We start from the raw sequence: 19,014 nt of genomic DNA, 5'->3' as shown, positions 1-19,014 counted from the left end.
AATTCCATCCTTGGACAATTATGAACACAAGCCATTAACCCAAAAGTTCAAGAAAGAAGAGCTATAGAGAAATCCCGTAACTAATAAACAGGAACTTTCAAATGGAAAGAACTTGACCACTCTATTTTACCCTGGAAAGCGTGGATAAGTCCCAGGGATATCAAGGAAGTTACAAAACAGTTTCTGGGGAGAGAAAGCAATCACATGATGTAAATATTCACAAGTTTTCTTCCATTATGGTCAGCTCTTCATCCTGTGTAGACCCTGAGCACACACTAGATGGAAGATGGATGGGGCCCCCAGCAATGGGTGGGAGTAGGAGAAAAAGTAGTAGGAAAATGAGCCAATAATAAATTGTCACAGACCATTTCCAAAATGGATAAGTTGCATGTGCACATCTGCCCAACCACCAAAAGGTTACCTGTGTGTGTGTGTGTTGCGGGGGGGGGGGGGGGGGGGGGGGGGGGGGGTGCATCTTAAGTACTAATTCAAGAGCGAGAGAAAAGATAAATGGAATGCACAGTTTTGATTTTGAGTTATCTTGATTACCCCTAACTGACTTCATTATAAAGCGAAGGAAGGAGAAAAGAAAGCTGCAGAGGGCACTTTTAATAGCTGCTAGGGAACCTACAGGGTATCCTGAAGCCATGGCAACAAATAATCTCCTTAAAGGTCTTCCGCATCTCTTGGCTGCGAAAGGCGTATATCAGAGGATCGATCACAGAATTGCACATGATGAGTATGAGGTACATGTTGAAGTGAGACATAAAGCAAGAACAGTAGAGATTCTGAGGGCAAGAGATCCTCAGAATGAGATGGAGGAAGAACGGAGCCCAGCACACAATGAAAACGCCTAGCAACATGGTCAGGGTGATGGCGCCTTTCATGCTGGTCCTCTGCCGCACGGAACTGTATCCAGGCAGAGCTGCTATCTGCTTGACATGCGTTCGTGCCAGGAGAAACATGTGTATGTACAGAGACACCATGAGGAACAACATGGTGAAGAACATGGAGATGAGGCAAATGATGACGTAAGTGGACTCGTGGTAAATGATGAAAACAATGCCACAGCCGATGCAAAAGATCCAGATGCACGCAATGATCACCCCGCAACGCTTCACTGTCATGATGTGGTGGTAGCGCAGGGCATAGAAGATAGTGACATATCTATCCACCGCGATGGCCAGCAAGCTGCACATGGAAGCCACCACAGAGATGCAGATCATGGAGTCAAACACATAGTCAATATTACGCACAAAGGCATCCGCTATCACCACGTGCTTATTACTTATTAAGTATATGGCGATGGTCTCCCAGGTGTTGGACATGCTCACCATCATGTCAGCTACAGCTAAACTGCACACAAAGAAATACATGGGAGAGTGCAAGTTCTTGTTCTTTATTATGGCGCCTATGACCAAGATGTTCTCCAAGAGGCTGATGAGACCCAAAGTCAGAAACACCTCCACGGCGATGCCCATATTTTCACACGGTGAGGACTTGTTCTGAACATTCGGTCCTGAATGGTTGCCCTCTGTGGCATTCAGGTTGAGAACTAAGAAATCCAGGTGAAATGAGGAATTCATTGCTCCTCTTCTTGGCACCAAGTTTACTGCAAAACAGGTTTTCATTCATGATTCAGAGAGGTTAACCGTGCACCAAAGAAACACAGCAGCATTCCAGAAGGAAGCCAATCCTGAGAGTGGGGGTGAAGGGACTCAGGGCACTCACTGAGTACTAGGATTCTCTGTATTAGAATACACACATCCTGCCGTGGACCCGGACTCCTGGAACAGTGTCCTCCCAACACACAGGCTTAGAATTGTCACCGCCTTCTGGTCCTCCTCCTTCTAGGCCCTCATTCTTTCACAGACCTCTTAGTAGAGTGACCACACATCTCAGTGTGCCTGAGATGGTTTCACTTTTTATGCTTGTTGTCCTGGCACCCAAGTTCACTCTCAAAAGTGTTCCCAACACACAGCCTATAAAACCCCTTCCAGTCTCCGGATTTACACACTCCTAAGGCCTCTACACCACCGCATTTCCTCCAGTGAGCTTAGATTTCTGAAGGATATGTAGGCCCATATTCTCTTAAGAGAAACAGATGGATGTCTTCTTTTTTAAATAATCTACTATGTAAAATAAACATAAATGTCATGCTTTGTTGACATTAGTAACATTTTTACAATTATTAGAGTAGTAACATTGTGCTTATACAAATATTTGTATTACTCCTGTCCAAGAAGGCAGGACCATCTTTTTAAATTTTTCAATTACAGTTTACATTAAATATTATTTTATACTAGTTTCAGATATATAGTGGTTAGACAATCATATACTTTACAGAGTAGTCCTTCCAATATTTCAAGTAAGGTGTCTTCCTAAGATTTGTCCTGACACTCCTAAAATCCACTAGGATTCAGTCTCCATAGTTATAATTAAGACTGTAACCAAGGTGACTCATTAATTTTAATATAAGCACAAATAAAGTTACTGTCTTCAATTCACAAATTTAGTTGCACATGCATGTTGAATTTGAGACACACAGAATGCTGTTTTCCCCTCAACAAATATTTTCCCTGACTCTGCATTTGAATTCTGCAAAGTCTGATTAATAAATACTTTTATAAGTACCACATACAAATAGCACGAAGAAGCAAGGGATTTGAATTGACCAAGAACTAGAGCAAGATCACTCCTTTGTTGCCCAATTTCTCTCCCATGATTTATATTGAAAAATCCCTTTGCCCTCCAAACTCAGCACATCTGGGAGTTAGAATTTCTGCCATCATTTTTCATCATCAATAACAAGTTTTTACTGAAATGTAAGCATTTGTCACTTTGCCTAGTTCTGTCTCGGGGACAGTGAGTGGCCAATTATACAATTACATTAATCATCATATCAAGCTGTGTAAATACCCAAGTAGCTCTCTTGCCCGTGACAGTGAGGCATGCCTTTGCATTCCTTTCAAGGCGATTTTAAGTACAAAGAAAGTGGGCTATTTACCAGCGCTCTACCCCGCTCCTCTTCTCCTGCTCAGCAGCCCGTGGGCCCTTCGCTCGGGACACTGGCATCCACAGGCTGGGACGGCTGCCGGGAGCCGAACTGCCATCACCCCAGGACGGGACTCCTCAGACAGCGCACAGGCGCCCTGAGCCGGGCTGCCGCTCCGGCCTTTGTACAGCCTCGCAGCCCCGCCTCCGTGTCGGGCTCCCTGGGGACCCCTTCTCTTTGCCTTTTCCCAGGCGCGGGCCTCAAGCACCACCTAGCGGTCAGAGCCCTGGAGCATGACCCTCCCTTTCGCAGGCGGATGCAGCCCTGGCTGCTGGCCTTTGCAGCTCTCGGTGACACCTGCATAGAACAACGTTCTGTTCTTCTGTTTGTGGAGAATCCTTCCCCAAAAGTGCGTTCAGATGTGTTTCCTAAATGGTTGTGCTTTTTGACTTTGCTTCTTTTCTCTTCCTCTTATGCATCGATTAAAATGCTGATGGCTCATTAACAGCTCGGATTCTCCTCTCCCTCTATCAGTCCTTCTCTCCAAATGGTCCCCAATGATTATCTGGGAAACCCGAGTCTGGAACCCTCAGTTTTGACCCTGGTACACACTCCCTTGATGGCCCAAGACTTTAAATCCTCCACAAGGACTGTGTCCGCCATGCCTGGTCGACCACTACCAACATGCTTTTGTTATTCAAGCAAAAAGAGAAAAGAGATGTTCCTCTGGCCAGATATCCTGGCTTTTGGCAATAGTTTCTGGATCTCCCATTTCTCTGGTACCTAATACAAACAAAACATTTTTAAATAGACAAAAAAGAGACTAGGAAGGTATTAAATAATGATAAAAGCATCAATGCAAGAAGAGGATATAACATTCATAAATATTTATGCACCCAACATAGGAGCACCTAGATACATAAAGCAGATATTTACAGGGAGAAAAGGAGAAGGTAACAGTTACAAAATAATAGTAGGGAACCTTAATGCCCCACTTACATCAATGAATAGATCATTCAGACAGAAAATCAATAAGGAAATATTAGCCAAAATGACATATTAAATCAGATGAACTTTATAAATATGTATACAATTCATCCAAAAACTGCAATTCTTTTCAAGTGCACATTAAACATTCTCCAGAAAAGATCATATGTTAGACCACAAAACAAGTCTCAATAAATTCAAACACTTTTCATACCAAACACTTTTCCAACCACAACAGAATAAAACTAGAAATCAATTACAAGAAGAAAAAATGGAAAAACAACACATTAACACATGTAGACTAAACATCATGTTACTGAACAGTCAATGGGTCAATGAAAAAGTCAAAGAGAAAATAAAAACTACCTTGAGACAAATGAAAATGGGAACACAGCTTTTCAAAATCTACAGGATATAGCAAAAGCAGTTCTAAGAGGAAAGTTTATAGGATATAGGCCTACCTCATGAAACAAGAAAAACCCCAAATAAACAATTTAACTTTATATCGAGGAAAAAAAGAACTAGAAAAATACAAAGTAAATAGATGGGAGGAAATAATTAAGGTCAGCACAGAAATAAATGCAATAGACTAAAAAAATAGAAAATATTAATAAAACTAGAGCTGATTCTTTCAAAAGATAAGTAAAATTGACAAACCTTTAATAAGACTTGTCAAGAAAAAATGAGAACACAATTAAATAGAATCATAAATTTAAAAAAAGAGATTACAACTGACATGACAGAATTACAAAGGATCATTAAAAAATACTCTGGCCCAGCTGGCATGGCTCAGTGGTTGAGCATCGACCTACGAACCAGGAGGTCATGATTTGATTCCCGGTCAAGGCACATGCCCGGATTGTGGGCTCAATCCCCAGTTGGGGGCATGCAGGAGGCAGCTGATCAATGATTCTTTCTCATCATTGATGTTTCTCTCTCTCCTTCCTCTCTGAAATCAATAAAAATTTATATATATTTTTTAAAAAGAATACTCTGAATAATCATATGCCAACAAATTGGACAGTCTAGAAGAAATAAATAAATTTCTAAAAACATACAATCTTCCAATACTGAAACAGAGACTTTGAACAGACCAATTACTAGCAATGAAATTAAAGCAGTAATCAAAACCCTTCAAACAAACAAACAACCTCCACAATCAGAAGAAAAACATTTAAAGAAGAATTAATATCTTTCCTTCTCAAAAAAATTTCAAAACATTTGAAGAGGAAGGCATGCTTTCAAACTCATTCTACAAGGCTGGCATTACCCTGATACCAAAACCAAACAAAGACACTACAATAAAAGAAAATTATAGGACAATATCCCCGATGAGCATAGGTGCAAAAATTCTCAGCAAATATTAGCAAAATAAATTTTAACAACATATTAAAAGAATTATACCATGATTTATTACAGGGGTGCAAGAATGGTTCAATAAACGCAAATCAATCAACCTGTTACACCACATTAACAAATCCAAAAATAAAAGTCGTATCTCAATAGAAGCAGACAAAGCATTTGACAAAATTCAACATACATTTATGATAAACACTCAATAAAGTAGGCATAGAGGGGGCATACCTCAACATAATAAAGGCCATACATGACAAATGCACAGCTAACATCATACTCAATGATGAAAAGCTGAAAGCTATTCTTCTAATATCAGTAAGAAAACCAGGATACTCGCTCTCACCACTTTTATTCAACATAGTATTAGAAGTCCGAGCCACAGCGACCAGACAAGGAAATAATAAAATAAAGAAAATAACAAGTGTTGATGAAGCAAACCCTTGTGCACAATTTGTTGCATTGTAAATTGCTGTAGCCACTATAGAATTTCATCAAAAAAAGTAAAGATAGCCCTAACCGGTTTGGCTCAGTAGATAGAGCATCGGTCTTCGGACTCAAGGGTCCCAGGTTCGATTCCGGTCAAGGGCATGTACCTTGGTTGCGGGCACATCCCCAGTGGGGAGTGTGCAGGAGGCAGTTGACCGATGTTTCTCTCTCATCGATGTTTCTAACTCTCTATCCATCTCCCTTCCTCTCTGTGAAAAATCAATAATATATATATATATATATTTTAAAAAAGTAAAGATAAAACCACCATACAACCCAGCAATTCCAATTCTGGGTATTTTGAAGAAAATAAAAAACACTAACTCAAAAAGATACATACACTCAAATGCTGATTGCAACATTTACAATAGCCAAGATATGGAGGCAAACTAGATGTCCATTGATAAATGAATGGATAAAGATGTGAAATAATGGAATATTAGTTGCCATAAAAAAGCATGAAATCTTGCCATTTGCAACAACATGGATGGACCTGGAAGGCATTTTGCTGAGTGAAGAAGTCAGACAGAGAAAGACAAATACCATATGATTTTACTTAAATGTGGAATCTAAATGAAACAACAACAAAAGAACAGAAACAGTCTCATAGAGGACAAATTGATGTTTGTCAAAGAAGAGGGAATAGTAGAAATAGTGAAGAAGAATAAGAGGTAACAATTCTAGTTATGCAATTCGAAAGTCACAGGGATATAATGTATAGCATGGGGAATATAGTCAATAATATTGTAATAAGTTTATACAGTAACAGATTGTTACTAAACTTATTGTGATGATCGCATCAGAAGTATATGATGTCAAATTGTACACCTGAAACTAATATAATATTGTATGTCAACTACAATTTAAGTAAGTAAATATAATTTGAAATATAAATAAATGAATAAGGTGGCTGTAACATTTTGCATCCCCACCAGCAATAAATGAGAGTTGCTCTTGCTCAACATTCTCATCAGAGTTTGGTGTTGTATTTTGGATTTTAGCCATTCTAGTAGGTATCTTATTGTTCAAATTTGCAATCCCTTGATGACACATGATGTTGAACAATTTTTATATACTTATTTACTATCCATATATCTTCTTTAGTAAGATGTCTATTTAGATCTTTTGCCCATTTTGCAGTTAAGACATTGTTTTATTGTAGAGTTTTATTGGATTGCTCAGTTGGTTGGAGTGTTGTCCCATACACCAAAAGATTTTGGGTTTGATTCCCAGTCAGGGTGCATACAGGAGACAACCAATCAATGTTTCTCTCTCTCATTGATTTTGTTATTCTGAACAGTCTATCTTTAAATGGAATGCTGTGTGTTCCTAAGAAGTGGCAGCAGCAATTTCCATGGATAAATAGGTTCGAATCCATGTGGACGGGACTTAAAATGTCATGTCCTTCTCCAATTAATGTCGAGCTCATAAAATGACCTTGGCATAGAATAGTTAAATAATGTACCATCTTGACATGAATTTCTATTTTCAGAAGACAGAGATCATGAGGAGGCTATTTCCAGAGAAAAAAAAGTAATATTTAAAACTATTTCCTCATATTAAAACCTCTTCATCTTGGGAATAATTTCAGAGCAGTTGCTTCATAACCTATTACAGACACATAGACATCTATGAGTTAAACCTTATTTCAGTATTTGCCCTTCTCCATGCAAGGGCTCCTGCCTGCCACAGTTGGGTGATGGGTTTCATGAGGGGCACAGAGATGAGGAAGCTCTATTTCCTCTTCAGGGAGTTTATAGTCAAGTTAGGTAGGAAGAGATAAGCCCAGAATAGTGATTATATAACCCAGATGTAATTAAAGAGAAGTACTAACATCTATAGGAATTGAGAAAGAAAACTGGCATGTGTCTAACCTACTATCAAAATCCCAGCAGGACATGGAGTTCTCAGATGGTCAAAGAGACAAACGGGAAGGGGGGGGGACTATTTACAGATGGGGAGGTGACAGAGCCAGCAACTGCAGGAGCCTGACCCTCCTAGCCATACAGGGGCCGGCGGGAGTGGGATCCAGCTCTGGAATTGATTGGGGGCGGGGAATGTGGAGAACCACCCAACCCAGCACAGCAGGCCCTGCGAGGGGGCATTGCCACCATCAAATTGAGGAGGATCTGGGGTTGGAGCTTAGGAAACTGCATTCTAACACACATATTCCTGGGGCCACTCTATAGGTGGAGCTTCAGTATTTCATGGTTTGATCATTTTTATGAAATATATCAAATATTTTTAAAGACAATGAAACAATTACATAGTTGATTGCACTCTATTATAAAATACACTCACAAATGCACAAACCCAAACACACACAAACCAATAGCTTAAATAGATCAATATTCCAACTACACAGCTAAGAATAATATAGGTTAGCTAGATCTCATTTTTATTGCAATATAATTGACATAATATATTAGTTTCAGGTGTACACTATAAATGATTTGATATTTGTATATATTGCAAAATGACCACCACCCTAAGTCTAATTAACATCCATCCCCACACACAGTTATAATTTTTTTCTTGTGATGTAAACTCTTAAGATTTACTCTCTTAGCCACTTTCAAATATACCGTACAGAACTATTTATTAATTCTAGTCACCTGTATATTACACCCCCATTCTTTTTTTATAACTGTAAGTTTTTACTTTTGACCTCTTTCACCCGTTTGCCTACTCCGAACCCCCTAAATCTCATCTTAAGACAATATCATATCATTTGTCAGGCGTCCAAGGTCATTCCACATGCATTATCCCATTTGATCCTCTAAAGCAGTGGTTCTCAACCTTGGCTGCACATTAGAATCACCTGGGAATCTTTTTAAAATCCTGATTTCTGGGCCTCATCCTCCAGAAATTCTGTTTATTTGTTATGGGGTAGGGCCACAATATTAGTAACAAAGAAACAGAATTTCCGGAGGATGAGGCCCAGAAATCAGGATTTTAAAAAGATTCCCAGGTGATTCTAATGTGCAGCCAAGGTTGAGAACCCCTGCTCTAAAGAGTCTTTTGAGGAAAGTTATTATTTTGCAGGTGAGAAAACAGTGATGTAGAGACTAAATGACTTTCTTAGTATAATTTAAGCTACAAAGTGAGTAAAAACCCCAAAACCTGAACCCAGATCTTTCAGCTCCAACTACAGTGCTCTTCCCACCATCCCTTGCTTACATTGCCAAGTAAGTTTACATGATCAAATCTGCTATATGTCACGAATACTCTTTTTATTTCCACTGGCATGAATGTCACTTTTATGTCAAGAAAAATGATGAAAAACAACAAATTCCAGGTTCCTGAGGAGCCTTCTTCAATGAAAATAAAATAATGGGTTTTCTCAGGCAAAAAAAAAAAAAGTGAGAGTTCAAAAATAAATATCTACTAAGTTCCATAAGCAAGAGAAAAGTAACAGTAGAGACTACTGGAACTTATATTTCATATGAGCTTAATCTGCTGGCTGACAGTATGGTTCCCTTTTGACATAAATCTAGTCAAAGAGGAATCAAAGGAAAGAAGCTTTGCAGTACTATATTTTAAAGCCTATTTAAGCAGGCACACCTTGTACAAATGCAAAGGGATGCCAGCCAGGACCCCAGAAGGGAGAGTTGGGAGTTGAAATTATTCTGCTCTTTCATTTTTTAGTAAGAAATTATAAATTCACTACCTTCCTTCATCGTGTGTGGGTGGAAGGACACAGTATTTTGTATGTGGTAAGCAGGAGGGCTGGAGGAGACACACGTCACCAGAGGAGCCACCTCCTGCCTTCCCCTGAAGACCCCTGAGACCCAGGGCGGCCTTGGAACCCCAGCAGCACAGTGTGTGTGTGTGTGTGTGTGTGTGTTGATGAGAATATACAGACATTAAAACCATCATAGGTGCAGCCACTTGGAAAGCAATTTGACAGTTACTCTACCAATAGTAGAATACGCAGGTTAAACATAAAGTTACCCAGCAATTCAACTCCTGGGCATAAACCCAAGAGAAATGAAAAGAATATCCACATAAAAACTTGCATACTAATGTTTGTGGAAGCATTACTCATAATAGCCCAAATGTGAAAATAATTTAAATGTTCTTCAACTGAAGAATAGATAAATAGATAAATAAAAGGTAATATATTATTCATACATGGTAATATTATTTGGCAATAAAAAGGAATAAAGTACAAGTCTTTTTATCAAACAGTACTGAAAAACTGGATGTCTTCATGCAAAAGAATAAAGTCAGAGCCTTGCCTTACACCATATAAAAAATAACTCAAAATGGGTTAAAGACCTCAGTGTAAGACTTAAGACTATAAAATTCCTAGAAGCTTCATGACATTGAATTTGGCAATGATTTCATGGATATGACACCAAGAGCACGGGCAGCAAAAGCAATAAATAGACAAATAGGATGACATCACACTTAAAAACCTTTGCACAGCAAAGGAAACAACAGAGTGAACAGGTAACCTACAAAATGGGAGAAAGTATTTGCAAACCATATATCTGATGAGGAGTAACATTCATAATATATAAAGAACTAGAACTCAACAACAACAAATAACCCGATTTTAAAATCGACTTAAAGAGACATTTCTCCAAAGGAGATATACTAATGGCCAACAAGAGGATGGAAAGTTGCTCAATATCACTAATCATCAAGAAGATAAAAATCAAAAGCACACTGAGATATCACCCCACATCCATCAGGATGTCTGCTATAAAAAACAACAACACAACAAAGCAGAACATTATAAGTATTTTTAAGGATATGGAGACATTAGAACCCTGGTGCATTGATGGTGAGAATGTAAAATAGTGCAGATATTATGGAAAACAGTATGGAGATTCCTCAAAAATTAGAAATAGAATACTATATGATCCAGCAATTCCACTTCTAGTTATATATTGAAAAGAATTGAAAACAGGATCTCAAAAATGTATTTGCACACCCATATTTATTGCCTGATTATTCACAATAGAGAAGAGGTGGAAGTAATTCAGATTTTTATTGGCTGATGAATGGGTAAAGAAAATGTGGTCTATACATACAATGGAAATTATTAAGCCTTCAAAAAAGAAGGAACTTCTGTTATGCCCATTTTACAACATGAATAAAACCTTGTTTATCACGCTAAGTAAAAATAAAAGACAAATACTGCATGAGTTAACCTATATAAGGTATCTAAAGTAACCAGACTCTTAGAAACAGAAAATATAACGGTAGTTGCAAGGGGCTGAGAGGAGTGAGAAAATAAAGTAGATGTTCAATGAGTATAGATTTTCAGTTTTACAAGATAAAAAAGTTTTAGAGATCTGTTGTGCCCAATGTGCATATAATTAACACTATTGTATTATACAATTAAAAATAGTTAAGATGGTAAACTTTGTTATGTGCTTTTTACCACATTAAAAAAGCCAACAATAAGAGGAATGAAGAACTGATATTGACTATAACATAGATGAATCTTGAAAACCTTACGTTAAGTGAAAGAAGCCAGGCAAACCAAATGACTACTCATTGTATGATTTCCATTCATATAAATGTCCAGAATAAGCAAATCTATATAAAACAGAGTACAAGAGTGGCTGCATAGGACTGGAAGGGTTGAGGGAAAATGAGCAGTAACTGCTAATGGTATGGGTTTTCTTTTGGAGTTATGAAAATGTCTGAAAATCGATAGTGGTGAACATTGCACAAGTCTGTGCACAAACTAAAAACCACTAAAGTTTAAACTTTAAGTGGGTGAGTTGTATAATATTCGAGTTATAGCTCAATGAAGCTGTTAAACAAAAAAAAAAGAAAATTGGAGTAGTTATATTAATATAGAACAACTTAAGATAAAAATTGTTACTACAGACTAAGAGGATGTGTTACAATGATAAAGACATCATTCTACCAGGGTGACATAAGAATTATAAACACATATGCACAAGGGAGTCCCCAAATACATGAAGTGAAAATGACAGAAATTAAGAGAGAAGTATACAATTCAATAATAATAGTTGGAGACTTCCATACCTCAATTTCAATAATGGATAGAACAACTAGGCAGAAGATCAACAAGGAAACAGAAGGCTTGAACACCATAGATCAGTTAGATCTAATAGACATATATAGAACACTTCACGCACGAATAGTAGAATATGCAGTCTTTCAAGAGTACATGCAACATTCTCCAAGATAGAACATATGTCATAAAACAAACTTCAATAAATGTAAGAGGATTGCAATTATACAAAGTATATGTTTCAATTACAGTATTATCAGAGCAGTGGACCAGAAGGCAGCTGGAATTGGCAAAGTCTCCAAGTCTTCCCAGAAAACTCAAAAGGCTAAATGAATATCATCCCCAACACCTGCCACCCCTGTTTTCATCAGTGGTGAGGAATAGTCTCAGAACTGGTGTCTCAATTGGCCATTTAGGTTTAATAGTAAAAGGCTGGTAAATGATTACAAGGCATCATAAAACCTTCAGAAGGAAAGGAGAATGTTTTGTGGTGTGTGTGTGTTTAAGTTATTAGTTTTTAAAATCAGTACTTTTCAATGGAAACCAAAAATCTGTCACAGAATTTTGAGACACATTAAAACAAAGTTTAATGAGAAACCTGTGTGTTCTTTTGGTCAATACTGTAACTTTCTATTAAACTACTGATGTGTAAGTTGCCCATAACCCACTTCTGGTGTTTTATCTGCTGATTACTTTAGAATTGGCTTCACTTTATCTTAAGGGGAGGAATTACCTGTTTACATAGTAAAAGCTATGGGAGGGGGTCTGTTGGTGTAACACTAAATAGGTTAGGACAGATAAGCAAAGAGTAATTTTGTTTATGTGTAAGCTAGTTTATAAAGGACAAGTTCTGTTATATGAAAGCCCACATGTTACATATAAAATTATGCAGTTACATCTATATTGAGTAAATTTGTTGGTATATCAAATTTTAGTGTTCCAGTTTTACTGGAATGTGAATTCACGTTTACAAATACTGAAGTAGTTTAAGAACCTAAAGTGAGGCTTAAGTCATACTGAGCACTGTCTTACTACAGTTAATTGTATCCAGATTCTAGGAAAATAAATGATACTTGGAAAAAGACTAGGCAAAAGCATCATAAGAAAAAACATAGAACAGCATTTCTTGTTAATATAGACACAAAAATCCTCAACAAAAAGCAAGCAACCAAGTCAACAGCATATTAAAAGTATTATGCATTATGTCCAAGTATGATTTATCCCAGGAACACAATAGTGGTTTAAAATGTTAAAGTCGATATATTGTTTGAAAGGGAACCAAGATGGCAGCATAGGTGAACGTCTATACTCACTACCTCCCACAACCACATCAAAATTACAACTAAACTACAGAACAACCATCATCCAGAACCTCTAGAAAGCTGCCTGAATGGAAGTCCTACAACTAGAGAAGAAGAAAGCACACTGAGACTGGTAGGAGGGGCGGAGGTGTGGAACGGGCTGGTCCGGCACCCGGGTGTGCCGCTTTTTTAATCGGGAGGGAGGTCATCTATGTGGAGACTGCCAGTGAGGAGCAAGGGGTCCCAGCTCCACACCAGACCCCCAGCCCAGGGTCCCAGAGCTGGGAAAAGAAGTCCTTATGGGCAGTAAGAACTATAGGCTGTAAAAACCAGTGCGTATTGGGGCTGTGACACAGAGGCTGCTGGAGGAGACCCAGCTGTTCCTCTTAAAAGGCTGGCACCACAAACTGAACTTACCAGGTCCTGCTTCCTCTGAGCTCCAGCACCAGGACGAGGCTCTGGGGGACACATTTGTCTGGCATCAGGGCAGGAACTCGGTGGCAGCTTTCTCCCAGATGGAGGTGCTCGCAGGAATCATTGTTCCTATGCTAGGACCTCCCCAGTCACAGGGCTGACTGGCAGCCATTTCTGTTTGCTCTGCCCTGGTGATTTCTAAGACCCCGCCTCATCCAATTTATAACCCCACCCAAGCTGCCTGCAACAGCTTTTGCATATGAATAGCCTGTCCTTGTTCAGGCTAAAATATCTCAACAAGCTGCAGCTGGGTCAGGGAACCCCTATTAATAAAAGGCCCAAAACCCGGCACCAGCACCAGCCTGCCTTGCTTCACAGCTGGGCCTTGTCTGGGCACTTCCAAACCTGATACAAAGAGGAGGAATTGCAGATCTCTCTGTAGCTCCTGCTGGGTGGCCCCAGACAGTGGCTGACTTTGCACCTCCCTGGAGACCCAAGAACCAGTGTACCCAGTGGTCAGTGTCAGACCATACCAGATTACAACTCTTCATATCCATAAGCCACACACTCAAGGGGCAGACTCAGTGAGCACCAAAGCCCCACTGAAGCAAGTCCTGCTCCATAGAGATGTCTCCTGCACAGCAGCTCTCCCACTGTAGTTGCAGCTGGTCCTCACAGCCAATTGGCCTGGAGGTCAATTCTTCCCAGGGACAACAACAGCAATCAAGTCTCAACTACAACAAGACTGTGCTCACAGCCCACAAAGGGGTGCACCTAGAGCTCCCAGTTCAGGTGACTGAGCCACTGGGCCCTATAGGACACCTACTACACAAGGCCACTCTACCAACACAAGGAGACATAGCAGCTCTAACCAATACATAGAAACAAACAGAGGGAAGCAACCAAACATGTGGAGACAAAGAAACATGTCACGAATGAAAGAAATGGAAGAAAGCAAACTACTGGATATAGAGTTCAAAACCACAGTTATAAGATTACTTGAGAATCTTCTAGAAATCTCCAAGGGACTTAGTGAGACTTTCAAGGATCTTAGTGAGAACGCCAAACACATGGAAAAGGACCAGTCAGAAATTAAGCATACACTGACTGAAATAAAAAATAATATACAGGGATTCAACAGTAGAGTAGAGGATTCTGAGAATCAGATCAACAATTTGAAATATGAGGAAGCAAAAAACACCAAACAGGAAGAGGAAAAAGAAAAAAGAAACCAAAAATAAGAAGATAGTGTAGGAGCTTCTGGGACAACTTCAAGCATAACAACATTTGCATTATGGGGGTGCCAGGAGAAGAGAGAGAGCAAGATATTGAAAACCTATTTGAAGAAATAATAACAGAAAACTTCCCCTACCTGGTGAAAGAAATAGACTTACAAGTCCAGGAAGCACATAGAGTCCCACACAAGAGAAACCCAAAGAGGACCACACCAAGACACATCATAATTAAAATGCCAAGGGCTAAAGACAAAGAGAGAATCTTAAAAGCAGCAAGAGAAAAGCAGTTAGTTACCTACAAGGAATGCCCATATGACTGTCAGCTGATTTCTCAACAGGCCAGAAGGGTGTGGCAAGAAATATTCAAAGTGATAAATAGCAAGGACCTACAATCCAGATTACTCTACCCAGCAAAGCTATCATTTAGAATTAAAGGTCAGATAAAGCGTTTCACAGGTAAGAAAAAGCTAAAGGAGTTCATCACCACCAAACCAGTATTATATGAAATGTTGAAGGGTATTCTTTAAGAAGAGGAAGAAGAAGAAAAAGAAAAAGATAAAAAATATGAATAACAAAATGGCAACAAATACATACCTATCAACAATTGAATCTAAAAATCAAAATCAACGAATAAGAAATCTAATGAACAGAATAAACTGGTAAATAAAATCAAATCAGAGGCATGGAAATGGAACAGGCTGACGATTCTCAGAGAGAAGTTGGGTGGAGAGGAAGAGATTAAACAAAGATCTTATATGTATATATGCATTACCTAAGGACACAGACAATAGGGTGGCCAAGGCCTGGGGCAGGGCGGGGCAGGAACTTGGTGGAGGGAGGCAAAGGGGGGGAAAGAGAGACATGTGTAATAATCTCAACAATAAAGATTAAAAAAAAAAAGAAAGCAATTTAAATGTCAAAGTCAATAAATGCAATAAAACATATCAATAGAACAAAGGGGGAAATTACATGATAGGTAAAAACTATTTGAAAAATACCCTTTTATATTTAAATACACATACACTCAACAAACTAGAAATAGAAGAAAACATCCTCAACCTCATTAAGGACATCTAAGAAAAATGCACAGCTAACATCACACCTGATGAAAGACTGAATGTGTTCTCCCTTAAGATCATGAACAAGACAAATGTTTACTCTTGCCATTTCTATTCAAAATTGTACTGGAGATTCTAATTAGGGCAATTAGGCAAGTAAAAGAAACAAAAGGCATCCAGATTGGAAAGCAAGAAGCAAAACTATCTGTTAACAGATGGTATGCTCTTATATACAGAAATACTAAAGAGTCCACTAAAAAGCTATTAGAACTAAAAAATAAATTCAGCAAAGTTGGAGGACACAGGATCAATATACAAACATCAATTATATTTTTATATATCAGCAAGAATAATCATTGACAACTATAAAATATTGCTAAAAATATTGAAGATCTAAATAAATGGAACCACATCCCATCTTCACGCATTGGAACACAAAATGTTAAGATGATATAGTCCTATTCAAATTGATCTCCAGAATCAGAACAATTTCTATCAGAATCCCGGGAAGTCACAAAGGACCACATAGTACACAATTCCAATTATTTGAAATGTTCAGAAGAGGCAAATTTATAGAGACAGAAAGTACATTAGTGGTTGCCAAGTGCTGGGGGAAGGGAACAATGTGGAGTGACTGCTTGTGAGTACAGAGTTCCTTTTTGGAGTGATGAAATCTTCTAAAATTAGAAAGTGTTTATGGTTACACAAACTCTGTAAAGGGGCAAATTTTATGGCATGTGAATTACATCTCAAAACTATGTTATAAAAAATGAAGATGAAAACTTTTAAATTTAATATTACTTGCCACCTATCAACATGTTAATGTCTCAATAAACATTACTGAGAATCTACTATATGTCATTAACTTGGTCTATAGATAGAGGATGAATAGATGATAGATGGATGATGATAGACAGACACTCATTTACTCCCTACTCCAGTCCTATTAAGTAGGTATTATAAAAAATTTGATTTCAAAGAAATATAAAACTTGACCAAGGTCACCCAGCTTCTAAGAGGTGAGGCCAGGATTCTTAAGCAGGTCTCTTTGGATTTTATACACATACCTTTTCCCTATCATATATTTTAAATATCTAACATGTTAATAAATTGCTTCTCTTCAAATAGTACATGATCCTAAAAAAGGTTTCTAATCCCAGCTTGTTGGTTAAACAAAATATGAAGGAGGCAGAGGAAAAAATTAACTTCGTGCGGGTCACAGAAGTATAACTCATTTCCAGCATTTGTCAAACCCTGTAACGTTTGGAATTCTGGCATGTAAATCAATGACAGTGGAGATAGTTTTATTTTGCAAAAGAACAAAAAACAAAATGTTTAAATAGTTATATTCCTCCTAGTTTTCAAAGCACACTTTCATTTATTTTTTATTTTATTTTTACACAATCTCATGAGATTGTTAGAATGTCATTTTATAATGAGAAAATGATGGTTAAGTGACTTTTCATGGTTACATGACTTGCCAAAGGCCACATGGTTTGTAAGTGAAAGGATCAGGATTCATATCCAAGCCAAATCTTTATTTTCTCTAATAAACAGGTAGAAATCTGCCTTGAGAGAAGTAGGAACCTGAAGTTGGGAATCTGCCCCAGAGAGGTGATTACCAGTAAACCACCATGCCATGTTTCTACTCACATAAGCCCAATGGGTGCTGTGTTCCAGAGGGATGTATTTCTACAGGTACACAGAAAAAGAACATTGCAGTGAGGTACTGTTCCTGGAGGGCACAGTCTCGCCCAGTCCCCCACATTTTATGATGATAATAAATGAGAATAACTTTGCCCTAGTCTAGGAGTAACCTTAAACCTGCCTAATTTTTTGAATAGGTAAATCACTTGCAAGCTCTGCACTTCAGCCATTGTTGGTTACTAAGCACATTCAAGAACCACTCACAGTCCAGCTGGTGTGGCTCAGTGGTTGAGCATTGATCTATGAACCAGGAGGTCATAGTTCCATTCCCAGTGAGGGCACCTGCCTGGGTTGCAGATTCAAGGCAGCGATCAATGATTCTCTCTCATCATTGATGTTTCTATCTCTCCCTCTCCCTTCCTCTCTGAAATCAATAAAAATATTAAAAAAAACAACAACTTACTCATATATGGCTTTATCTTCCAGCCCAAATGGAGCAGGAGGAACTGGATTTGCCTCTTGTTCAAAACAACTAGAATCTGGACAAAACATATGAAACAGTGGTTTTTAAGACACTGGACATCAGGCAATGGAGACCCGTGATTCTGGGGAGATGGTAAACAAAGGAGGTAAGTCTTACAATTGCCCCTCACTTACTGACTACCTAGAGAGTGTCCGGGCTGTGGTACAGGGCAGGGGAGCACAGGCAGTCTCTGTAAGTTGAGGAGCAGAGTTAGGAGTCTGAGGAGTCAGGCAGTTAGGCTAGTCAGCTGCTAGGAATCAGGCAGAGATCAGAGTCAGAGCAAACAGAGTTGTCAAGGCAAAATACCAGAGAAGAGACTGCTGCACAGAGATAACTAGAAATCTTCAGACTCCCTTCAAAATGCAGCTGAGATATGCACGAGTGAGAGGAAACAACTCAATGCCAGGTAAAGAATATATATATATATTTAATCCTGACCTGAGGACATGTTTCCATTCGTTTTTTGAGAGAGATAGTGAAAGAGAGGGAGTAGAGGGAGAGAGAGAGAGAGAGAAAAAAACAATATGAGAGAGACACATTTTCGCACATGGTCAGTTATATGTTGCTTTCTCTCGAGTTTGAAGAGCATGTGACGTTACAGTTAAAGTTCTAAATACTTCATCACAAGGGAAATTAGCCAAGTACTCTGAAAGTTTTTTCACTCTTAATATGGTGTATAGGGAGATATTAGAATAAGTTTATCACTTTTTGTTTGCATCACTGTTGTTTTCATATCATGTTTCTGTTGTTTTCATATCATGTTTTTGTCGTTTTTATATCATGCCTCTGTTGTTATATCCTTTTGTTACTGTTTATTTATTAATAAATTTATATATTATTTTCATGTATATTTTACTAATTTCCTTTCATCTCCCACACTTCTATTATAGAGAAAGGGCAAATAGCAATATTAAAATATCTCCCCTAATTAATTCCCTTTTTAAAAAAATATATTTTATTGATTTTTTACAGAGAGGAAGGGAGAGGGATAGAGAGTTAGAAACATTGATG

General features: G+C 38.4%; 1 protein-coding gene across 1 annotated transcript; it reads right to left on the bottom strand.

The window, feature by feature from the left end:
• Window positions 1-459: 459 nt before the first annotated feature.
• MC5R (melanocortin 5 receptor) lies at window positions 460-3,809 on the bottom strand. The gene is made up of 2 exons (XM_005866925.2): window positions 3,008-3,809; window positions 460-1,612 (listed from the first exon to the last, which is right to left on the bottom strand). Exon 2 carries the CDS (start codon window positions 1,584-1,586, stop codon window positions 609-611), a length of 978 nt encoding a protein of 325 aa, XP_005866987.1. The 5' UTR covers window positions 1,587-1,612; window positions 3,008-3,809; the 3' UTR covers window positions 460-608.
• Window positions 3,810-19,014: the final 15,205 nt, after the last annotated feature.

The sequence above is a fragment of the Myotis brandtii genome, unplaced genomic scaffold (assembly GCF_000412655.1).
Source record: "Myotis brandtii unplaced genomic scaffold, ASM41265v1 scaffold240, whole genome shotgun sequence".
In the NCBI taxonomy this organism is placed as follows: Eukaryota; Metazoa; Chordata; class Mammalia; order Chiroptera; family Vespertilionidae; genus Myotis; species Myotis brandtii.
Note: the sequence above shows the minus strand (reverse complement) of the source record. Positions and strands in the feature narration are given on the sequence as shown.

What these genes read in the sequence shown, in the direction of transcription:
- MC5R (XM_005866925.2), bottom strand. Translation starts at nt 1,586, where the DNA reads ATGAATTCCTCATTTCACCTGGATTTCTTAGTTCTCAACCTGAATGCC.